A 25,901-nucleotide genomic window follows, 5' to 3' on the forward strand; every position below is an offset into this window, starting at 1 on the left:
TTACGCCAAGCAGAATTACCTTTTCTCAAGTGAGGGCAAAGTTTCATTTCTCACCGATTGTTTATCCAATCTAAAGTTTAACTCTCAAGAGAAACACTTTTTATGGTCTTACATACATTTTGGTAAACAAAATGTGAAAGTCGAAAACTTTTGCTAACACTGGAAACTGCTGTACACATTTAAGTTTTGAAAATAACAGCTGGTAAGACGTTTGAACAGAATGTTTCTGGTTCTCACACAGAGCACCAGAAACATTAAATATAAATACATGTGAAATATACACAGAAAATATTACGTCTGTTAGAAGTGAGCTGATAAATTGAATACAGGTGAACAGAGTTTTTAGTTTCTTCTTTACCTTTATTATCCTAACTCTCAATTTTCCAACATCTCTTCCCAAAAGGCCTTAAATATCGTAACGAGCCCCTCTCTCTTCCTTTCATTCATCTTTCTGCCTTGGCTAAGCCTTGGTTCACGAGGAAAAATGACATCCAGACGATTTTGAGGATGTATAGTAAATGTTCAGTCACAGAAAGATTTGGCTCGACCCACTGGACTGCTCGGCTGGGACCCCCTAAAGCTGAGGAGTCATCTGAGTGGGAGCTGCAAAGGTGGTGGAGGAATGTGCGAGGTGAACTGTGAGATGAAGAGGGATTGGTATTTGATCTATACAGCTTTGAGACGTGCCTTTGGGCAGGATGATTCAGAACAGCCAGCGTGAAAGACGTGGCTATTGTCACCTCTCCTGAACTTCGATTCAGCTCCCGACTCTGCTTGGGGTACAGGCCTCCTCGTTCTGTGGCCTGGTGGTCGATTCACAAGCTAAGCTGAGTGAGCCAAAGCTTCTTATACTTCAGTTCCCAATAAGTAATCCTATACTCATTTTCTTATTAGGTGATGATATTTTTCATTAAAATTACTTTTGTTAAAAGCAAAAGAGATCAGTGAATACAAATACAAATACAAAAAAAAAAGTACACCAAAGTCCAATTACACACGAAAGACAATCTTTAGAAATGGAGCAGTGTTTCAATTTCCTTACAAAGCAGAATTTTAGCAGTCACAATTAATGCTTTACAATTAAATGTTTCATTTTTAGTTTTTCATGACTCCTAACCCAAATGTACTGAGGAGGCTTATTTCTAGCATTTCTAAATGCATTTGGAATGGAAACAACCTAGGTTAACATCGCCTTTTCAAATTCAAGCATGACGTGTGTGGATGGATGAGGAGCCTGAAGCCCTGGAGATCTATAAGAGCTTCCTTGGCAAAGCCACACAGACTCCAATATATATTGTTTGCAGGAGTGGGGCGAAACAATCTCATGCCAGCAGATATATCTCCCTGCAATTATAGAAATGTTAACATTAAATACAAATAGTTGAACTACAAATTTTGGTAGCCATTTTAAATTAGGCTTTCTTATACTCTATAGCGGCACATATTGGCCATACCGTGTATGAGCGACATTATTCCCAAATACAAAAAAATATTACTGAGAGCTACAGTAATTATCCCATGATCATCACATTCTCCAGAGGACACCCTGTTGAACAATACAGATCACTCCAGTTTTATGCAAGTGGTATTTAATGTAATACTTATTTCAATCAAAGCTATTTGTCTGAAATCCAATTATGAGGATCTAAAACTCCACATTCCATCTCACACACATCCAGAGCAATACTGCAGTATCATAATCAGCCTGAGAAACAGTAGGGGACTGCCAGTGGAAATGGGGAAAACTAAAATCTCTAATTACAGTACATTGCTTGCTACTGTTTTAACATTGGAAGGTGTCCAGGACAAGTGCATCTGCTAAGCAAACAAAAAAACATTTTATTATGAATAATAATTGCTAGTAAGAACTGCTCATTTCTTATTAATTAATTTTTGTGTTGACTCTGGTCAGAGAGCACACTCCCTTCCACAGAAAAAGAAGAATGTATTTGCCGTCATTTTCCTTGTGTGGTAACCTCCTCATAATTTTCAAAATTGTTTTTCAGATTAATTTCTCACTGTAATGTGCAGATATGGTTTGATCTCTGTTCTGTTTCTTAACAGTGTGTTATACCACCTTCATGTAATACCAACAGGAAGTGACTAAGTGGAGTGGGGCAAAGGTGTGTTACATTCATCATTTTAATTGTAGAGAACTGCAGGGACAGAGCACGATTTGTGGCACAATTAAGCACCAAGCCAACTGACTGTACGTGGTGTTCAGCCAGTGGGAAATTCATGAATCAGTGGAACGGAAAATAAAATTTGCTGTGCTGCACTGGTGTCAGCCTCCTGGCAGAGGTGACAGATATTCCTTTAAGTCATGGATGTGGAGATTACCAGTACAAAAATGATGCCTGATATATCTTTCGTGCAAAATGAAATTGAGAGAAATACAAATGGAACCAGGAAGAGACTCGTCTCCTCATTTCTCTTGAGAATGTAAAGAAAAGTCTTTGCAGATGATGAGAAAACGACTGCAAAAAAATCCCATACAGAAAACAATCGTTCTTCCTAATGGAATCCAATAATATCAAGAATGACAGAACAAAGCTAGTGATGAATCAACAACATTATGAATAAAATCTAATTGGAATGCAATTACATCCCAATTAATCCGTGACCATCACATTCACCTCAAAGCTCTTACAGCAGTTACTGTACTACACTGCTTCTATCGACTGGGTTTTCTTCTTTCTAATAAAAGAATGTCTGTTCCATTTAACCACACATGGTGTTCAATACTTGACTATCATTCCACTAATTCTCAACTGTTTCATTGTTTCTGCTCCGAAATCACACAAGACCGTTCCCCCAGCAGGAGGGCAAATATACTCATTTATATCTGTTTTTTTTTAATTCTCTCTCCCAAATAAAATGCACACACTGTTTGATAATCACACACTTTAAAGAAGTCCTGCTCTCTCATCTCTGAAAAGAAGGCCTTAGGGTATTTGATTACATTAAATGGTACACATATAGAAAACCATGGGATGAGACAAAACGGAGAGACAATTTTTGTACACACACAAAGCTTGCCTACATAGGATCAGATAAGATGACCTAAAAGAGAGTAGAACGTATGAGCATATTAGCAACTGAAACTGAAATATTAGTAGTAATCAATACTGACATTCTATGTATTCTGCTTACTTGGTGACCTTTATAAACTTAACAGACCATGAAAATGCCAGTACTGCATCTGGACGACAATAATAGTTTCTATTTCCTGCTGCAAATCACCGCAGATTTTTCTGCATACGGGTATCCAGTGAATTACTGTTACTGCTGTGATAATCTGAATAGTCCTGCGGAGCATACAGAGAGAGTCTGAGACCATCTAATATTCTAAATAGTAGGTTTTTTACCGATTCTGACCATGTTAATGATTAAGTGTTTGGAAACTGCTTCTGACCTGTTACCTTTAATTAATGTGTGCAATGAACCCATTATAAAAGGCAGATTTATTTTCAGAGCGTCTTGGCATCTTGCATTAGGAATTTCACATCCTCCCACCCTCCTCAGTACTCTGCCTGTTATTAATATTTCTGCCACTTTTAGCTTTGTACACATGGGGGAGGGCCTGTCCTTCGCCCTTCACCTAGCCACATGCCTTACAGTTGAAGTATTTACACAGTACTTTCATATCTCACACATCAGGTTTAACCATGTTGTGGATCTCTTAATAGACAATTTCTGTGACATTGAAACTACACCTGAAAACAAGGATGGGAAAGGAAAGTCCCCCTGTTCCTTTGTTCCATCTCTTTCATCTCTCAGATTAATCATGTATGCATCCTTCCATGTGTGCAACTTCAAGAAGACATCTACACAATGCACTTGTTTATGTAAACCATTTATCTGTGTGGTCATCAAACAGAAATGAACAATCAATATTTCAATTGTGGGTGGAACAGCGGCACAGTGGTTAGCAGTGCAGCGGTCCTGGGTTCAATTTCTGAGATGCTGTCGGTGAGGAGTTTGTTCTCATGTTCTCATTGGGTTTGCGTGGGTTTCTGCCAGGTGCTGTGGTTTCTTCCCACAGTCCAAAGACAGGATGATAGGATAAATGGCTTCTGGGAAAACTGACCCTGGTGTCTGTGAGTGTCCTGCAATGGACTGGCATCCCGTCCAGGGTGTACAGTATGTCACCTTGTGCCCAATGCTTCCTGGGATAGGCTCTGGGCCATGTGACCCCAAACAGGATAAGTGGTTATTAAAAGTGATGTGATGTTTCAAATGTATAATAGTATAAAGCTTTGAAACAGAGACTCAAATGAGCATTCATTTCAAGGAGTAGTTTGGGATTCGTAAAGAAAAAGATAGGTAGGAATTTGTAAAGAAAGGTACTGTATGACAAAGGGAAAGTATTACAAAAAGGTAAAAATATGTCAATGGGTAGTGTCAGTATTCATCTACAGCAGGGATGGCTACCTACAGTAGACCCTGGAGAGTCACAATCCAGCAGGTTTTATCTGACATATTTAAATCAGCAGTTTCTAAACACGTTTAAACAATACTGTTTTGAGCATGTAATGAGGTGATTTGTTCAGTTAAGCAGTTCAGAGATCAATAAAAAAGAAACACCAATACCCTGCAGCTCTCAAGGGCCTCAGCTGGACCATACCTGTCCAAAACAGAGAAGGTAAGTACTACCCTGCCCATAATGCACGTGTTCCATGCCTTGACAAATTGATCATGTAAATAAGCATGACGTATAAGATCTGTCGGAATGTGGCTATCTGGGAACAGGGTTAGTCCTTCCTGGTCTACAGCATGCAAATCGACCTGATAAAGATCCAGGAATAACACTCTCTCTGCAGATAATACTTTAAATAAATTATATATCTGTAAAGCAATGCACTTCCTTATATTTTACTGCATCCTGCCCATGTCTCTTTAATTTTACAGTGTTTCCATTTTCAATAGAAAACCTAAATTATTTAAGTTTTCATTCCTGTTATAAAGGACGCCCAACATGCCGCTGTAATACACAATACAGCAATCAAGAAAAAGTTTTTGTCTTTGTCAAAATCCTATATTTTGTGTTTGGATTAATTTGCCACAAAACCAAACAGGCAAAAGGCAGCTTTTGTCTGTTTAGGTTATTAGGTTTGTTTTCAATGTATTAGAAAAGTCAAAGATTATGAAAATATTCCATTGAAGAAACACAGGAGGGAATGTGGCAAAATGTTAGCAGTATTGCTCCTACTGTAGTTCATAATAATAATCATAATTAAGTGTATTTTTGATCTTCTGATTTGTACCAGATCCAGGCATTTTTATGGAATATACCCTCTAAGTCTCAAGTACAAGGTCTCTTACTGTACATCTCTTCTTTTTTTAATTGATACTGTAAGAAAAAATAGTAAACAGATGGCAGTTACAATAACCATGAACATGTAAAGCTGAGTGAATTAATACAGTAGGTCTTATGCTAAATAAAATATTCCGGTCCAGTTCTTCTTGACAAATTGATATGTGGTGTGGTAGATCAAAAGTACAACACAAGCCATCAATTTAATTGATCTACGTGAAATTAATGTGGTAATAAAGAAACATTAACATCAACTCGATTTATTAGCACAGTTATAAAATGCTCTTTTAGATCTGGCCATGTTGCAGGTCTAAAGGCCATTGCACACATACAGTAGCTCTATGAGCATTTGTGCTGTTGCGGCGAATGCTCACTATTATGATTCAATGCAAATTTCATTCACTTCTCCTGCTTTGTTATCGGGTGTATACCATTTTTCACACAGTTGATATAATCCCATCTCATGATCTCTTATTCCTTAGGTCAGAACAGAAAAAAATCACATACTCTGATGAAATATCAAATGCACAGCAGGTCCTACTATCCTAACACTATACTTAGAACAGATTTAATTTCGATAAAGCCTATTGCAACTTTCTGCAATGAAAAATCCCTGCTTGAAATTGAACAATATTTGCGATTTAACCCCAAACCCACTTTTTGAATGGTGACGTCATCAAGTTCCTATAAACAAACAAGTACCAACCACACATAAAGGAACAGCAGCTCTTGATTACGAAATTGAATTTTTATGATCAGGCTGAAGTGTTTTAATTTTGGTACTTTCTGGGGAGGCTGTTCTTCTCAAAGCTGAATAAGTGATGCCCAAGCTGTTCTGAATACCAAATGAGAGCGGAAACGACAAGCAGAGTACCAGAGCAGAGATTAGCCTATCTTTCAGGGCATGGAAAAGCTATGTAATTTGCTGTGATTGTTAATCCATTATCTCTTTGAGTCATTCTTGCCAACATTTTCTAAAAAATGAATTCCTCCTCTGCAGCACTTACACTGCATTCGCAGTTCAGCACCCACTGATTCCAAAGCAAAACCTTGATTTTATAAGAGCTCTTGATTGATCTGTATGTGATTTCAAGCCTGATGTGTGGCAAAACCAAAGCTAAATGTGCAGTGCCTAAAACGTGTACAACATTTATCGATTAATGATAATTGATACACTCCAGGCAATTCTAGAAATATCTCAATATGCTAAATAAAGTTATTTTTGTGGGAAGAGGAATGATTGTTTTTAAAGCATGGCTGAGAAGGACAAGAACAATCCTATATAGCCCACTGCCATATTTGTCATTCAGGTTGCACCTTTTAAATAACTGCTGAATAAATAAAGTACTATTTAATCTGAAATGATTAAAAAAGTCTTCTTCACAGAAATTATACATTGAGTGCGTTGTAAAATGATTAAAAGTAGTCATTCCTTGAAATGATGTCCCAGTTTGTTAAATGATAAAAAAATGTGTGTGTACAGAAGGTGTTGACTGTGTAATGTACTGTGTTGGATTTGAAACAGACTTAACACTTAGCACTTAGAACCAATAGGTTTCCAATTTTGTCTTGTCTGACCACAAAACCATTTGCAACCATTTTAATGCTTTGCTGCAATCTTCACGAGGGGTTACAGATGGTTTTCCGACTCTGTCACACGAGACAGCTTTATGGATATTGTTGAGTCTTGGATTATTTTCTCCAGCCTCAGTCATTGGACTCTGAAGCTCTAACACTGGCACTGTTGGCCTCACGATGGCTTCAGTGCTGGATTTCCCATCAGGGACTGTAGGCACAGTGCTTATGGCCTATGAAATTTTTAAGGCATACAAAGGAGGGAAACACTAGTGAATAACGAAGAACGAGCTGAAACAACATGCTTGCGATCGACTCTGGGTGCTCCAAATCAATACTCATACGCTATCTAGCGGCTGTTCTAGAAACTAGAAGTATCGAAAAGGCCGGTGGCTCGACTCGCTCCATCAATCATGCGGTTTAGCATTGGAATAGTTTAAAGTGTGTCACGTCAATCGACGTAATTCAATTGGCGTTTACCCTTCTTTTTGAACATTTTGGAGTGAAAGCGCCTAGGGCCTACGTACACCCAACTCCGGCCCTGGATGGCTTCCCTAACCAGCTTCCTCCTTGCCCACCTCCTTAGTGAAGCCTCCGTCAGGCTGTATCCCTCCCTGTCACCTTTGCTTGGTGGGATAGGATTGGGTTCCCCAATGACAATGAATTGGACAAAGTGGTCAGAAAAGGCCATAGGACATCACTGGAAGGGGGTGAGTACTTTTGCAAGACACTGTAAACTCCAGGAGATCAAGTGCCACTTTGGCACACTGCATTTCAAGTTCTCTGTAGGCTGCTTTATCTCACTTTACACAAGGCTGACCATGCTCACTGTGGTACATTTCATCCAATCTCAGCGGTCACCCAGGAACTGGATGGTTGGATGACTACTGAACACATGCTGCAGGTGAGTCATTACAGGTTAACAGCACATGATTTAAATTATAGTCTGTTATCATGTTCTTAAATTTAAACTGTCCCAAACATTTAAAAAAATAACCAAAAGCATCACCTTACACTGTTCCTCCCAAACCTTCACTTTCCTCATTTCTTTTTCTTCAAACCTTAATCAAACTACTGTATACTGTGTGTCACAACGCACGGGGAGAAGTGAATTACATTGAGCGCCCTGCGATATAAACTATGTGGCCACGTACTTTACACGCCTCAGGAATTTTAAAGGGTAAACTGGTAAGCTTTTGAGCTCCCGAGGAAATATCTCAATCACAGCAGGCTTAATCCCTTGGGGGTAGATTCAGCCATTTAAATGGTGACTTTATACAGCAGCGTCAACGCACAGGCAATGTCAATAATACGACAACAACTTGCAATCCAACAGAAACAGTAAGCAGCAAATATGCCTGGCCAAAAAAGATGATAAAAATCCTCGATGAAATGTTAAAATGTGCATTTTTGTTAGAGACGGACTCCAATGCATCAGCTGAAACAACAGCAACAAAATCATATTTAATGTTACTTTTACCACCTAAAAAATAAAAAAATGTAAAGATGTAACCTTAGCATTTCAGATTTGACATTTAAAAAAAAAACCTGTTACTTTCCAAATAACTCCTCCAAGAAAAAGACATAAAATTATCCAAATTTATTTGTGCTCAAACAGAAGAAAACGCCGATTCCTATCAAAGGAAAATACTTCGAAGAAAAGAAGAACTTCGCGGCAGTATAAATTCGTGTGATTTTAAACTATTTTGTCCTAAAATATAACTTCATCCGCGCTGGTGAAGACAAGCAGTTCCTTGCTCACATTAATAATACATTCTGACAGTTGTCCACCACGATGCCTTTTCCCGTTAACTCGCAACAACTAAGACACTGGACTATCTTTGTTACATCTCTCACGCCTGTCCTAAACTATTAGTTGACAAATATCCTCCAAGGCTGCATTGAATCATTTGTCACTTCTGCACAGGACAGCTCACGAACTCCAAGCCGTGATTAAAAGCCGCTATAAAATATAGCGTTAAACTGTGCTACACTGGAACAGATCACATTAACGTCTCCCTTGGAAACTATGAGCGTTGGCACTTAATGTATCAATTTATTTTATTCACATGTTTAAAAAGAAATAAATACTGAAGCGCGCATTATTGTCACAATCGCAGACAAATACGAAAAAAGAAACATTGTTACGTTTGGCTACATTTAATTTGATCAATAGTGACCAATATGGTGGTTTATATGGTAATATGTAAATTCATATATACTGTAGCTTCACAAACAACGAAATGAATGAATGCAGTACTACTCACATACTGTACATCGTGTGGTGACACATTCACTACAGTAAGAAAGATGCAGGGATGCGATTTACCAGTATAACACACAGGCGGGTCAATATTTACATGTCAACTTTTAGCGCCTGAAAAACAGGAATAGTGGGTCCTCAATGGGACGAAGTCATTACAGAGGGAAATTCGAAAAGCCAGAGGCAGGAGAATTTCGTGGAGCCTACAGTTTTCTGCATTAGACTCTGCAACACAAAAGCTACTAAAACTGATAACTTTTTGTTACAGGGTTATCGTAGTGCTTTTCAGCTTTAAAAACATGCATCACATTTAACATCTGAAACATAAATAACTAACTACTGTGTGGATACAGACGATGAATAAAAAATCTAATCCAAGCGAAACTGCTGTAGATCGTACTGCATTGCACCGGTAAGCAGTACGTAATAGACAGGAGCACATTCGCCTAAAAACAACAGCTTTAAAACTAGACAGACAGCACAAGATTCTCCTGTTGTGAAAGGAGACTGGGACTGCTTGGCTTTATCGTAACGTGCTTTCTGCCACACACTGTGCGTAAAAACGATACCATCTGACGTTAAGCGATTGACGATTTAGAAACACAAGTCAAACGTCGACCACTTACAAATAAACTTTGGAGTTTGAAAAGGTGACCGCACATTAGCAAGAGTTTTAATTACACCTGGTTTGTCAGTTTGTACAGTATCTTTACGCTGCCTTCAGAAAAGGTAGTCCTGGACAGGAGCAATTCGGTTGGTCGGAAATGCGAACAAAAATATTGCCTGTTTTTTTTTCTTTTTTATACGTATATTGTTTCTTACCTCCGCTGTCATGAAACTCTTCCAGAAGTGCTGAGCAGATTGGCCCGTTTTATTTTATTCAAATAGTAGTAAATGACCGGGGCAGTTAGCTTTCCGTCCTTCCTGCGTTTCGCATATCCTGATGTTAGTATCCAGTCTGTTGTTAAGAAGACCTATCGCTGTACAGTACCAGCAGCGAGCCGTAGACCTTTCTGCTTCAAGGAGGCGGGTCTCGGGCTTTTTCAACAGAAGAATCCCTCTCAACATCTGGATTAGTGATTCCCGCAGCGCACGTAGCCTAATGTGTTCACACAGTTGCAGTCGTGAAAATGGCTACTATGTTTTTTAAACAATTGAACTTCCATTGACTAAACATAAACTTGATATATTTCTTGAGATTTGAGGGGAATCTGATCGAATGCTCCTGTTAACTGTTAATTACAAAATGGTCATGATCTCAGGGGATTCAGAGACATATTTTCGTTCTTCTTGCCTCATACTCCTTTCATCTGGTCACCAAACATTTCTTAGGAGGCTTTTAATTAAATATCCGCAACCGCCTGTCTGAATATAAATTCTTACTTCGGGGGTATTTATTTCATATTTTTCAATATTGATTTTCTCGTATTCCTCTGTCATAAACATGGTATCGTAGTCATGTTGGTGTCCATCGCCTTCTTTCAAATAGTAAAGAACACTAACAACACACAGATAATGCATTAGTGAGCTAAAACTCTAAGGACTCTTGTTCAGCTCCTACACTAAGTACTAAAGTTATGACTGTAAGGAACTATTTGTACACATTTAAAAGCAAAATCGTGGGGTTAATTTGAATACAAAGTGGAGAAAACAGGAGTACATTGCCAGAGGTACAGACTGCAGGCTCACTCACTGCACAACCTCACCAGATAACATGCTAATGTGTCACTGAAATGTTGTACTGCAGTATATACAGTATGTGACAGCAGCCAATTTAAAGAACAGACCAGTAGCCATTTACTCCTTTAAGATCAGCCAACAAGCACACTTTTCCTGTACCACTACCCTATAATAGACAGCTGGGTTGGATTAAGTTAATATCGAACTATATACTGTGTTCTGACTTTAATTTTTTTTTTCAAGGATAAGGATTTATATATTGATTGATGGCAAGCCAAGCTGCTTTGATCTAACCCTAGGACCTCACTTGCTACCCCATTCTGCGCAGTTCATCCTTACATGATATCTTTCCAGCAGCACATTGTATATTCTCAATTGCTTGATTACCATCAATGATAACCATCAGGTGAAAGTTTTTTTTTTGGGGGGGGGGGGGGGGTGCTCCTCATCTTCCTCAATTTTTCAATTATCTCTCTCTGATTAAACCTTTACCATACTAATGCTCACAGCTAAAGTTTTAAGTTCCCACGTCCTCCCTCATCTTCCCCCGCATTCTTTTCTTGCATTTCTTTTTGTTTGCATCCTACTTCCCTCTGGGGTGAGAAGTGATTCTCACTTCCCAGGCCTTAGGTTGGCAGTGCAAACCTTAACCCCTTCTGGGCGGTTTTCACAGCATGGGTCCCCCAAAAGGGACCCCCGGCCAGTGCCGGATTTCCCATTAGGCACTGTAGGCACAGTAGGCACAGGGCCTAGGGCCTACGAAATTTTAAGGGCCTACAAAGGAGGGAAACACTAGGGACTAACGAAGATCGAGCCGAAACAACATGCTTGCACTCGACTCTGGGTGCTCCAAATCAATACTCATATGCTACAGTATCTAGCGGCTGTTCTAGAAACTAGAAGTATCGAAGTGATGGTCGCTCGACTTGCTCCATCAAGCACGTGGTTTAGCATCAGAATAGTTTAAAGTGCATAATGTCAATCGATGTCATTCGATTGCCATTTACCCCTCTTTTTGTACATTTCAGAGGAAAAGTGCCTAGGGCCTACGAACACCAAACTCTAGCCCTACCCCCAGCCACACTGTTCTCAGCAGCTCTGACTTACCCACTAATTCACCTCCCCTGATGCCCTAGCACCCAGTCGTGAGACATTTTTGCCTTTTTTAATGAGAATGTCAACAGCAATTTTGACAAAATGAATTTAAAAGTACAGAAACTTAACATTTGTCTGTAGTTATCTGGTAGAAAGAAGAAGACTCTAGATTGTCAATAACTGGCAGCACTAAGAGCAATATTGAGGCTGGGGAGCTGTAGTTAGGCCAGGAATGACCAGATTCATATTACTTTTGGCCATGGTGAATGTCCTATTGATGTCAAGATGAGTGTCTTTTAGAGCAAAGATTTTTACCAGGTGATATAAAAAAAGACGTTAGAGATAAAAATGAAGTTAATTAATGGGTGAGCCAAGAACGTTTGTCTGTATCATCTCATATACAGTATGTACTGTATATGTGGATGTTGATGTTATGATGTGTATAGTATCTGTATGTGTACAGTATGTGTGTAATTCTGTGCATTTGTGCACAGTGTTGAGCTGATTACAGTAGGCTGATGTGTAAAATAATTACAGTAGGCTGATGTGTAAAATAACATTGACCCAATGAAATGAACTTGGTCCATGATAGCTGGTTATCCAGAAATGATCCTGAACACAACGCCACTACCCAGAGTACAACATGGGACTGCTGAAGGCCAGAACAATGAAAAAGAATGTTAAAAATAATAAATTCTAATCTGAAATGCCATATCTATGCATGGAAACAGTGTGCATTGTTGTGTTTTCATTTCAAGAATGTTGAATTTACCCCTTCTCAGGAATTCAATCATTTTCTATCAAAGTCTGTTTTACTTGGTATTTAATCTTAATCAAGCGACCTGTTATTAACATCACCAGTAGTCCAGTGTGTTGTGATAAGCAACAGATTCTCAGCAGTTATTACTAATCGTTTTTAAGACTATTGTCGCTCTTTCCTCTTCATTTTTACTTGGTGTTTTGATGCACAAGCCCTATTAAGGCGTGTCGATGTACAGTATTATGGTTACACACTGCATGTCTTTAACTCCCATCTTTCAGATCTGGAGAATAATCGTCTTGCGTACTGAAAAATATCTATTTTTCTCGGCTATTTGGAAACCTATGCTGAAATAATGATTACTGCTAAAAAATAAAATGCGCTGTTTGTTTTATAGAAAAGCAACAAAGCCCATTCAACTCAGATGCTTTCTATCGGTTCCATCTAGTGGTTAACAGAAGTAACTGCGTTCATCGAAATTTCCAAATATTTTGGGGGAAAACTGCGACTGCGTGTCACAAATAGCAAAACGAAGTTCCTTGTTCGATTGTTAAATTAAAACAAATCGCTGGTATTTGCTTCTCGGTACAATATTGTCATGCCACAGTTGAAAGAACGCGTTGTTTTTCAAACACTACTTTGAAAGACAATAACGAGAACGCCTTGTTTTAAAGCTTTGCGTGAACGTACATTATTTAAAGGGCACAGCGACGTGGTGTGTGCGTTACATTTTAAACACATTCAGGCAACGACGTCGTTGGTACCCCTGACCACAAGGCGGCGGTAAGTCAAATCGCTTCTCCTTCTTTCTCGGAGACGAGCAGTCTTTGATCATCAGTTCCCTGAGTGACAGCTAAACAGGAACACAAGCGCCACTGTTGCAAGGGAGTGTCATTGAGAGCGGGTTGCATCGGAGACGCTTGCTGTTGTTTGTCTTCGTGGAATACAACGATGGAGGAATACCATTCCAGTGACGAGGTAGGGGGGGCGGTCTAGCGTCTTCAGCGATTATTAACGCAGTTAAGTTTTGGTCTTAATAATAAAGCAACTGAAAGGAGACTGCGGGCGTTGGAAATTGGGTACTACTACCTATCGTTAGACTGGGTTATTGAAAATGGGTAAAAAATGCGGATTACCAGCTGTCAGTACTTCTGAGAAGAGGTTAAGCGTCGTGCACGCTAAATATGTCGTAACTGCGAATTAGTCGGAACCAGCTGGCTGGCTGGCCGTGCTCGCTGGACTGGGGAGTCTAGCGCCCGAGGGTGCGGCCAGAGACACGAATAGAGATCCAGACGCAGCACCTCCCGGTGTACAGTACGTCAGTACCTCTTGTACTGTACATCGGCCCAATTCCGCTTCCCTCGTTACTCGCCAGGTCGAGTGAGTGAGTTTCAAACTTGAGCGAGTCCAGTTTGTCTGCAATACTCAAGCCTGAACGAAAAGGGCACTAGCCTCTTTCTGTTGGCTTTCCAAATAGATTACTTCATTCTTCATTTTGATTTCGTTAATTTTGTAGAGTATTCAAGTTAGAAACTCCTCTGCATCTAATTTAGGTTCCAGTAGATACACATTCTCTTCTGAGCTGCGGAAAACTTCGCTATGAGTTGAAAGTGGCTCTGAAATCTAGATCACTGTGCTTTTGTAAAATCAATGTAGTCTGTTGTTGCACAATCCATTAAAAACTCTTCGAAATCACCGAAGTTGACTCCCGTAATTATGTAGACATGCACTTCACTTGTTTTCTGTGTTGTTGAAATGAACAACTGCTGTTTCTTTATTTTTACAGGTCCCCTTTAATGCAGATGAAGCAAGCAGCTGCGTGAAAGAGGTACTGTCATTGTTTATTTTGTCATTTTCATCAGTATGCAGAACATATTATGTTGCCAACGCTATCGGAACTTTTGAAATGCAAAACATCATGTAAAAAACTATTTGAATCCTTTTGAAATAGCAGTGTGAAGAAGGTGGAATGCTAAGTATATACAATTCAGATTTGTTGCTTTCCTAGTGTTTAGTTTATGCACAATACAGCGCAAGTCTGGGCAGTCTGGTACCCTTAGATGTCTGTCTCAGTCACCTTTGCTGTGTGTAGCTTGAAGTGAAGTGGATTATAAAGAACAAAGCTCCTTAGGGTAATTCTGCTCTTACTGCACTTTGGAGCTCTACCGGTCTACAAAGAGTTCTCTGAACGTTCTGGATCCTAACTCATCTGTGATCCTTTGACTTACTGTAAGTGCAGGCCTGAGAGTTCTGACCGAATCTTCTCTTTCTTGCAGTGTATTGAAGGTATCATTGGTGGAGTAGATTACAATCAGAACAAGGTGAATCAGTGGACAGCCAGTATTGTTGAGCACTCCCTCACTCAGCTTGTCAAGCAAGGAAAACCGTTCAAGTACATAGGTATGTACTTGTGCATTTGTGGTCCTAGCCAGCTTGGTGTACTGTAGTGTATCTTAAATATGAGACAATTTCCTAAATAAATTGTGATCTATTTCTATATATATTTTTGGTAAAACTTGTGTATAGTATGAAACGATGATTGAGCAACGCGGTCTCACTAATGGTCCCTTTTGCACCAGATACAATGCACTTCATAAGTTTTGGGACAGTGATGGCAAAATTGCTAATTTTGCTTCATACTTCATACAATTCAAATGTGAAATGAGAAGATTAATATGAGCTAAAAGTATAGAAGGTCACCTTTTATTTCTGGGTTTTTCTGTGCTTATTTTGTATTCCATTTTAGAATAATAACACTTTTGGTATTCTTACCTGCCATTTAGTAGTTTTGACATTATGCTCCCAATACTTACAGATGGCACTGTACAATTCTACGTTCTCAGCTTCAACAGAAAGTTTGTGAGTGTGCTGTAGTTTGCAAGTGGATCAATCAAAAGGTTTTTTTCTAATAAATAGATTCAGGTACTGTATAGATAGGAATTAAAAAGGGATTTTGTCTATGCAAAACACAATTTATAATTATTTTGCCTAGTTATTTTGTGGAAAAAATATAGTAAATTAATGTCACGACTGTGCTAAGTTAGATTCTCCAAACTGAATATCTGATTTTTGTGGATAATGTGTAATAAGAGGTGAAACACTGTACATGACTGAAGCATTATTCCTATTGCCCCATTGTTGGTCATTTTTAATACTTTTCCTAAACTGCAGTCAACTGTGCTGTGATGCAGAAGAGTGGAGCTGGACTACACACAGCCAATTCCTGTTACTGGGACACAGCTACTGATGGTGAGAACTGACAGGTTGTCCAACGCTACGTCTTTATCTTCCTGCCCCAGGACACACTTGTTTCTAATAATACCGCGTCATCTCAAGTCAAAGTTGCAAAATAATTGATGAAAAAAACACCCAGTATAAATAATAGTGAGCTTGTCCAGTCATCATCTTGTGTGTTAGTGCTCAATGCGGTGAGAAGTTTTATTTTAAGCATCATTATAAAACTGTCTTCTTTGTTACTGAATGTATTCTTGCATATGTATTCTAAAGTTAGTGAGTGAAAGCCTTATGTCAGTGAAACTCAACTTGGGTTGAAAGGTACTGATTGCCTGTTTAAAGATTATTGCCCCGTGCATTCTTAACCACATCTATAGTATGTAGTGGAGACACAGAAGGTGGTACAGCCGAGAGAAGCAGTGACCATTCTGCTTCTGCGCTTGTCGGTTTCAAGCCTAGTGAGCCATGCTCCTCCCTTCAGGCCTGCTTCACTTCCTGTCCTGTGTTTTCTGCAGGGAGCTGCACGGTGAGATGGGAGAATCGCACCATGTATTGTGTGGTCAGTGTCTTTGCTGTTGCTGTGACCCTCTAGCCAGGTGACTCAGAAGGCTGGACAAACAGACCTGCACACAGACCCACATGGGAACCGCCAAAGCCTTGAAGATCCAATGCTGTTTTATGGTGTGAGATGTGTGTAACGCTGGTGTTACCGGTTAGCTGGTAATAATGAACACTCGACTACCCACAGTTCAAAAATCACACACGTCCAGGAGGAATGATAAGGTTTCCTTGTTGCGTACAGGCCTTTTTAAAACTATGGTTAACCTTCATGCTTTGATATTTTTCAATTATTATTGCTATTGTTTTGTAAAGACCAGATTGGTGTAGTGTATGGTGGTATTTGAATAATTTCTGTTTCCTGGAGGGAAACAGGAAACATATTCTTACTTGAATAATCACTTACAACAAGATTGTCCTTTGTCAGTAATGCTTTTAGGCTCAATTAGTTTCAATCCCACTGTAGAAAAGCTCAGCTTTTTTAAAGTGTCTATACTGTATCCAAGCGTGCAGTTTCTTAAATCTCTTCCCTTTTTTTGGGATAAAACAGAATTCAGAACCCTCTTTTGGTCGGAAGCACTGTGTTACTGTGCTTAATTTTGCTTTTGTTGTATTGGAACTAGACTAAAAGCTTCTTTCTTTTTTGGTGCCTGAAATGAGGAGGAAATTTCATGCAAGTTCAGATTAAGTTCAAGAAGGGAGCAGCATCAGCATGCTTAGGCTGCAAAACAACAAGTGAAGGTTTATTCCATGCTGAAAAGAAAAGAGACATGTTTGAGAAGGCTTCACAGCTGAAACGTTGTCTCTTTTCAGCCTGGAATAAACCTTTACTTGTTCCTTTCCAAGTTTAAGGTTGAGATTGTCAAAGTATAAAGAAAGCAACCAGCTGTAAAATCATAATGATCTTAAGTCTTATATGCCTAAAATGTCAATATTGCTGAATTTCATGTATTTATTCTCTAACATTCTTATTGCTGAATGCAGTGGGGTTGTATAGGCATTTATCAAGCTTTAGCCACCCCCACTATAACAAGTTAATAAGCAAGCCTAATTGATTTCCAAATCAGCAGAAGCAGTCTAGCATTGAACCCTCCTTTTTATATCCAGCCTCCTCAGCAGTTTTGTATAAATAACTCCTGTTGGCGCAGTGGTAGATTTACATAATTCTTCAGTGTAGTAGACTGCAACTATATTGTGAGCACAAAACAATTAGTAATTAAAGAAAACAGTAATTTGCCTTGATGTGATAACTAGGCACTGCACACAAGCTTGTGATTGTATTCCAAACGGCAAAGGCTTAACACTGTTCTGAACCTTTTTTTCTTTTCAGTGGATATCAGTTCTGGTCCTGAGGTACCACTGTGTATACTGGTTTTTGCTTCTGCTGAGCTCTCAATCTCAAGTGCGCCTTTGATGCCTTTGATAGGTCTGCTTTCTTGTTTAGTCTTTTGCTAAACCTTGATTCTGCCCTCAGTCTTAAGTTTCACGAACACTCCAGTTAAAGGTATTTGTGGCGTGCACCATTTCCAAAAGCCTCAGCATAAATTAAAACAGCCTTTCTTCAATTTGCGTTCCCTTGTTTCTGAATTGATGGCTCTAAATAAGAGATCAATTTATGTTGGACAAAGTTGGGAATGACAATGTATCGGACAGTCCCACAATTATTTTCCTTCGGCTGCGATGTAGCTCATTGTATTTCAGTTAGCCTACCTGAATGGGGGCAGTTCTGAACCCCAGAAATTTGCGCAGGGTTGGTACCAATCGCAGATATCATTAGACCTTTTGAGGAATGAAATCAAATTTTCGTTGAGATCAATGAGCCTTGCGCAGTTGGCTGGAGCGAAAACCAGGTCCCCTGGCCAGGGTTGTGAACCACGTCTTTACTAATGGTTCTTTAATGTGCAACACACATTTCTAAAACTATTGCCCAGTGAACGGGTGCTGCAAAAAGCATAAAGGCGGCTTTAAAATTTTTAAGCAAAGTGCATTTTTACGTTTGTCCGTTAGATGGCGCTCGAAGGTAAAACTCGTGATGAGTACATTCCCAAGAAGACACGCTTCCCGAGCTGTAACGAGCTGTGCTGCGTACTGCTTTTTGAACAGCCGAGTGGACATGTCTTTACTGCTTAAGAGCTCAATTTTCAATTTGATGGAAATATAAGATTAAATAGGAATGTTGTGATTAAATTATTACTATTTTTTGTTTCTTGTTAAGTATTTTATTTTTTATTTTTCCTGTCAAAAAAGTTGAGTCTTATAAAGACTAGATCTTTACTGTGATTAGGTCAAAGCTATTAAACAAGCTTCAGTCCACCTACCCGTCACAAAGCCCAAGCCCTGTACTTGATTGTGGTCTTGATTTGTTGTGATTGGGGGTCTTGGTAAGCCTTAGGCAAAGAGAAACACATTTTTGATTGGGAGGGATGGGGCAAGTTTAGGCCTTGTGGTCTGGTCATACTATATTTCTGTGCCATTTTCTGTGCAGTATTGCTATAGCATGATTTGAAGTCCAGCAATGAATTGTGACTTAAATCAACAGGAAACAGTACCCATTAAGTGAAAAGACAAAACTTTTTAAGTGTTTAACAACGCTAAGAAAAGAGGTAAATATTTTTTTGCTCCTGTAACTTTTTTTAGTATTGTTTCTTAATTTCAGACTTCATTTGTTTAGACATACAGTACAGTTATTGGAGTTTCCTAACTGGTGTGTTATATACCTTTTGCATACAGGAGCAATTTATAGACTGATTATAATTTGCAATTAAATGTTTGTGAGTCTAAATAATTCTGTTTATGCCACTTAATAGTTTGACTTATTCATTAAAGGGCTAGAATTGTGATCACTAACACAGGGGGTATTCTATCAGTGAAGCACTTATTTTATTCTAAATAAATGTCAGAACGTGTCTTGTAGGTCTGTAAGTCAAACAAGAGGAGCACTAATTATTCACAAATAGTGTGAATGAGAACTGACTTTGCTGAATTAAACTACAGTTGAACCAACTGTGGACTTCTCCTCCAACTGTCGGCCCAGGTTGCATAAGACACCTTAAGCATTTCTTAAAAATACTTCTCCCTTTAAATAGGGTACTGACTTTGGGTCGTTAAACAAGTTTTCGCAACATCCTTGAGCTCAAGGAAAACCTAAGAGGAAAAGTGCGTGAAAATGTCAGCTCCAGGGCTTTCATGCAATGGGCCAGTGGTGTCCTTATTTTGAAGGGATGGCAGTGCTGTCTATTACTTGAACACTTAACAGAGATTTACAGTAGTCTACAGCTTCAAAATGTAAGAAAGTAAAAACCCAGTACCACTACCAGCTCTCGCATTATGACACTTGAGAAAGTATTGTAAATAGCCTTGTAAGAGCATGCCTTGACTATTGGAAATGGGAGTATTGTTGTATTCAGATCAGCACGAGCTGTTGTGTTTCCAGGCTCAGGAGGACGTGGATGAAGAGAAGCTGGCTGGGGTCACGCCGTGCCTCACACTCTTGTATTGTGCTCCATCTCATTCCGCACCTAAGTGGGCTGTTGTGCATGATTGCATGCTTTTGTAAGATATAGAGCGAAGCTGTAAATAAACATTAACTCATAAAAAAGGCTTTCTGTTGTTTGGAGTGTTGTTATATTCCATGAAAATGACGACTTGTGTTTTATGGTTGCTTTTGAGTTTAATGGATTTCCTTATCCAAAAAAGGATAATAGTGCTGTGGGAGGGATCTCTAATCTTAAAATGTTGGCATTTAAGAGCATTTTAAATCTTTGAAAGCTTGAATTTCAGAACAATTTAAAAGTTAAAGTCATAGTTTATCTGGGGTTGGAAAATGCTCTTTTCTAAGCAGTGACTAGTATAGAGTTCTATGAGACGGCAATGGCGTGGGTTGAGGTGTGGTTGGCAAGGAAGTAAAAATGGATTTTGTACATTATGTTCTTTGTAGTTATCCTGAATGAAGACAATGAAGACAAGCCTGAAACTATTTTGTTTTATTTTTAAAATATCTAATGGAGTAGGAGAAAAATATCTGTTAAACTTTAGCTCCACTTATGTAAGATGTATGAAAGCTGGAAGTTTCAATATTTTTGAATGCTTACCTAGAAACCTGTTTTGTGTGACTAAATCTGTTGCAATTTCATGCTTCACTGTTAAACTGTTATGACTAATTTCAATATTCTGAAATGTTATTTTTGTAATATAACCTACAGCTGGTTTTATTTTGTGGTGCACAGAACATACATGTACCCCACCAACACTACAGTATAGCTTGCTTTCATGATGGTGAGTAGCCAGAGTCCTACACTAAGGTGCAGTGCTATTATGATTCATACAGGGTGTCACTGCCAATACACCAGTGGTGTTAACCTTCTTAAAATGGAAACTACAGTGGAAACCAACATACAGGTTTTGTGAATTCTTTTATAACCATTCCTCAACTTGTGGAGGTCAGTGACCATTTGCTTGCAGTGCTTAAAGAGCTCTCTGACCATAAGGATGGAGATGTTCTGTACTGTATGCAATTACTCAGTGTTGCCCATGCAATACCTCCTTTTATAGATCTGGGAAACTGGAAACCTTTGGAGATGTCCTTTACACTTATGTTATGATGTTATTGCAGGTTTTTGTTGAATTTTTGCAAAGAATGCTTAAGGGTGTGAATAAATGCGGTTCGCTTATTTTCCTGAATTCAGTGAATGTCCAGTAAAAGCATGTTATCATAGCCCGTCACTTTCAATAACCAATTACGTATCCAATTCAGGCCATGGGGGCCAGGAGCCTATCCAAGGAAGTACAAGGCATAGTACACCCTAGACATGACACTAGTCCATGGCAGGGCACATAGAGACTCAAACATGCACTCACTCAGGCCAATTTTCTAGAAAGCAATCAACCTACCAGCATCTCTTTGGACTGTGGGATTCAGAAGCAGGATTTCCTGTTTACTAGGCAAGGTTAACTAAGCCAGAATGCCAGCCTGCTTGCTTAGTTAAAGCGTCTTTGGACTGTGTGAGGAAACCAGAGCACCCAGAGGAAACCCATGTGAACACAGGGAGATCATGCAATCTCCATACAGATAGCACCCCAGGAATTCAAACCAGAGCCCCAGCTCTGCAAGGCAGCAATGCTAACCTCCCAACACATATTAAATGTGCAGCAAAATTCATCTATCATCAGGAAGCTCATTTTACTTATTCCTTGCAAGGGCTGCAGAAGTGTAGGGTGTGAGGCAGCACTACACTCAGGACTAACCAGAGAAAAAGTCCTTTAAGAAAATACAATAGTGCTTATTATTTTTGTCACAACATTGGTGAGCACTAGGAGGCAGCAGTTAGTACTTTTTAAATTAAGAAATGACTTTAGCACCTTATTTAAAAAAGGCTGCTATTGTCTAAATTATAAGACTACACAACAATATCCAGTTTTGTATTTAGTCTTTTGGTTTCTGTGTCATATGGTATTTGCACATTTAGGTTCTCAAATTTTTTTTTTTATATTTCCTCTTGTATGCAGGACTTCCACCCATCAGTATCATGTGAGCCCCAGCTTGTAAACTTGTGACAAGCAGAAGCTAGGAAGGGGCATGATTAGTTCATATTGTCTGGACAACGCCTAACTCTCAAACTGTTGAATTATTGTTCTGTAAAATTTAATGAAAGTATCTGTGCTATTTAGCACCACAAAAAAGGATAAAAATGTGTTTTAAAAACTAATGATTGTAATATGATTTGTTCATAAAAAGTAATTTTTCATGTAGTTGCTTGCCAGTACTTTTGCTGAGTTCATACTGACTAATGATGTTAAATTAGCCACTAATGCTTTTCAGGAACCATGAAATAGAAATGCAATAGTTCCGCTTGAAAAAATCAAGTGATGCACAGTATTATGAATATGAGCAGTTTTATATAGAAGTGTGTGTACTTAAATTTATTTGAATTTAAAGTGATTATTTTGATTAAATAATGGAAAAACGCAAAATGTTCTGTAAGAATAAACTGTAATATTTTTGAAAGACTTTAAAGAGGCCAGTTTAGCACACCAGCACAACATTAGAACATAATATTAGAAGCACAATCAGGAGAATAATGTAGAAAACCCTAACCCCAACCCTAACTAATGTTAATAAATAATTTTCATTTTTAACTCTAACAACTACCTCTTATCTTAACCTCAGTTACTAATAGTAATCCCAACCTCAACCCTAACCTCAATTACTATTACTAATCCCCAGCCCCTACCCTAACTCTAACCTTAACCTCAATCACTAAGGCTTCGAATTCAAATATGTTACTTTAGTAAAAGTACTTTTACTTCCAAAAATACAGTACGTACAGTAACTTAGCAAAAGTACAAAATGATAATCTCTTAGTGATTCTTTATTATTAAAAAGTAAAAAGGTGACATCTCTTCTGTTGTTACCTTGACTATTTTGCTGCTTATTTTATAAATTAAAATTCTAATTACAATTAATTCATTTTTGGGTACTGATGTTACCAAACCAAGAAGTGAGTATTTTAAGATGCTTTCACTAAATGACTTACAGAAATATGCAAAAATAATTCAGTTCTATCTACCTTGAAATAGCTGATTTTCCTGTGAAAAAAGCATGTCTGTTTTATAAAAAAGAGGCCTTTTTTATTAATTGTGTTACAACATTTGTCCCATCTTGTGTTGGTGTCTGTGACCAGCCCAAAGTACTTGCAGTCATTGCGAAAAAGACAAATTCCTAATGCAAGAAATTATATACAGTATGGCTAATAAAGTGATCTAATCTTATGTTATCTCATTGACCATGTCTGCAGTCTGATCAGTAATTACAGTAGGTTGGAGGGGTGTTGCATTTTACATTTACTGTAACTTCAAAGAGAACTCATCACAGCACAGAATGGGACCATGATGCCATAATGATTTTCTGGGTCCTTAATAAGCTGACCGGGGCTGTGCCATCCGCAAACATATCGAGATGTTTGTGTACAGTATTTGCTCCTACAAATGCTATTGTATGAAATGTACAGTAGGGAGTGATAGACACAGCCCTGTGGTGATCCAGTGGAAGTGTAGCTAATGTCAGATAACCATGTCCTCCGTTTGACTTGTTGAGACCTGTGTGTTAAGAGGTCTAGAACCCATCTGATCAATTTACTGTTTGAATTTAAGTTCTTTGAGAGTTTCTGTGCCAGCAACAGTGGTTGTTTGTATGGCAGTTTTTGGAATGGGAATAGTATAGTTGATTTCATTTCTTACTCTCCATGTTATATGGACATGCACTTTTCCTTATATTAATTATTCTAACTGCTTACACCTCTGCTGTGTCAATTTTAATAAACTCTCCAGAGGTGGTTGTGGGGTTTAATTCAAAGCCCATTTAAAACAAATCTAATTGAAGCTATTTAAATATAGCTAGCTATTTAAATTAAACGTAACAGTCAGCTAAATAAAAAAAATACACATACCTCCATGTTCCTTTAAATTTGATGTTGAGTTGATGTAGGCTGAGACTTTCACCGCCTGCACTCACTTATATACTGTACAGGGGGTCCATGTATATTACAGACTGTGCACATAAAAATTCCCCAATTTTACATGAACTCCACCCTAGAGACTGTAAACAGAATGATTACAGTAATCATTCTGTTTACACACAGAAAATGTGAATGCATGCTGTAGTAAACCTGCGTTGTCATGTCCTGGTTCCTATTAATGTTGAAATACATTGACTTTTTTGGTGGAATATATCACACTTGAGCCTACGGGGAATACTTTCGTCCTCCTGGCTCCCATTAATCCAATTTCCTTTATTTCATATCGGAAATAATTTGCTGTTTAACATAATGTTTAACGACATGTTTTACAGTTCCCCTTCTGGATTTTAAACATGGACCCTGTGTATTACTTTTTAGCTGTCTTGTTGTGTTGCAGAATGGTTATTTTAAAAAGCAGCACAGTCTGTGGTTGGGTTTCAGAATAGTGGAGTACAGTATGTCCCAAAAACAAGCAGACACTTTCCGCATGCGCTAGCACCTCTGCTGTATCCAATCAGAACCCGAGCCTGTGTAAATGCCAGTATCCCAGATGGAAAGAGAAATGAAGATGCTTCTGGTACATATAGTGGAGTAAAAGTGTCTTCTTTTCTAAACCAACGTACTTGAGTAAAAGTTAAAGTATCCAGAAAACTAAATGCTTAAGTAAAATACAGATCTCGGAAAATTGTACTTAATTAGTGTAGCGAGGTACTGTAGTTCAATTTTGTTACTTCACACCCCTGCTAATACTCATCCCTAATGCCAAGTCTAACCTTAACCTCAATGACTAATACTCATTCCTAACCCCAGCTTCAGCTCTTAGCCTTAACTTAAATTAGCTTTAACCTCAATCCAAGGCCTTAATTTAATTTAGCCTTAATCATAATCCCTAATAATCATTCCTAACCACAACCCCGACTCTAACCTCAACCTCAATTAATAATACTCATTCCTAACTCCAACTTCAGCTCTAGCTTTAACATCTAACCTCAATCATTAAATCACATCTCTGACCAGATCCTCACAAGTTCCAGCAGTGAACACTTCAGTGTCTAGGGGAGGAGGATATGAAACTAAACTGAAAGGAGAAAAAAATATGACATTTCAGCTAAGGGGGCTACTGTATACAGCCAAACATTGCATTTTTTCTTTTCGCTTTTCAGCATGGAAATCTTCTTGTTACTTTAAGGCTTATACAGTGATGTAGTCCTCCACTCAGATTTCAGTTACTAGTACAGTATTATTAGGAACAACTTATATATCCAAAAATAATGCTTTCTTTGTAATACTACAGTATATTTATACTGTTTCTGACAGCAGAGTTCAGTAATCTACATTTGTTTTGTGAATATGGTCACTTAAAAAGCAGAGCAGTCTGTTTTGTTAAATGTTAATGCATAGAATTACATGAAAGTTCAGTAAGACTTTTAAAGTTTATCTTGTCCCCTTAATGAAGCCATTAGTCTTTGCTATGGAAGACAGTTGTCAGGGGTTAGTTCCTGCATGTATTTCAGAAATAATTTCTCAACTACCATTTTACAGAATTTCAGTTTTGATGAAATATCATCTTTCCTAAATGTACATGCATGTCTTCATACCTCATTGGGTTCTGATGGATTTATTGTCAGTACTTTGCCCTGGTAGTTGCATGAAATCAGGCTTGTGTAAGTGAATATTCAGTCTTCAGAACTGGGTTACAGTGTGCCTGCAGAAGGTTACAGTGCATGTACTGTAAGATGAAATGCTCATTACAAAGTAAACGAATTGATTCATTATAGTGGTATTTCTCTTGATTATCCATAAATCTGCTATAAGAGTAATGGTGGTCTAAAAGCTTAGATGATATTACATTCAGCTGTCCTAGCAGATGCCTGTTAATTTAGTGCTGTCTTTGGAGAAATATGG

At 38.5% G+C, this 25,901-nt stretch overlaps 2 protein-coding genes across 3 annotated transcripts in view; one reads left to right on the forward strand and one right to left on the reverse strand.

The window, feature by feature from the left end:
* The window catches only part of sytl5 (synaptotagmin-like 5), a 68,928-nt gene extending 58,756 nt beyond the window's left edge, over positions 1–10,172 (reverse strand). For both annotated transcript variants that reach the window (XM_088913441.1, XM_088913443.1), the window contains exon 1: positions 9,978–10,172. The gene's annotated coding sequence lies outside the window, so the exon portion shown is untranslated. The remainder of the gene's footprint in view (positions 1–9,977) is intronic.
* A 3,368-nt stretch (positions 10,173–13,540) lies between these two features.
* On the forward strand, positions 13,541–20,081 carry dynlt3 (dynein light chain Tctex-type 3). Its single transcript, XM_088912633.1, has 5 exons — positions 13,541–13,668; positions 14,477–14,518; positions 14,967–15,090; positions 15,862–15,939; positions 16,440–20,081. Exons 1-5 carry the CDS (start codon positions 13,642–13,644, stop codon positions 16,514–16,516), a joined length of 348 nt encoding a protein of 115 aa, XP_088768759.1. The 5' UTR covers positions 13,541–13,641; the 3' UTR covers positions 16,517–20,081.
* The last annotated feature ends 5,820 nt before the right edge of the window (positions 20,082–25,901 follow it).

This window comes from Atractosteus spatula, chromosome 4 (assembly GCF_055471065.1).
Source record: "Atractosteus spatula isolate fAtrSpa1 chromosome 4, fAtrSpa1.hap1, whole genome shotgun sequence".
NCBI lineage: Eukaryota > Metazoa > Chordata > Actinopteri > Semionotiformes > Lepisosteidae > Atractosteus > Atractosteus spatula.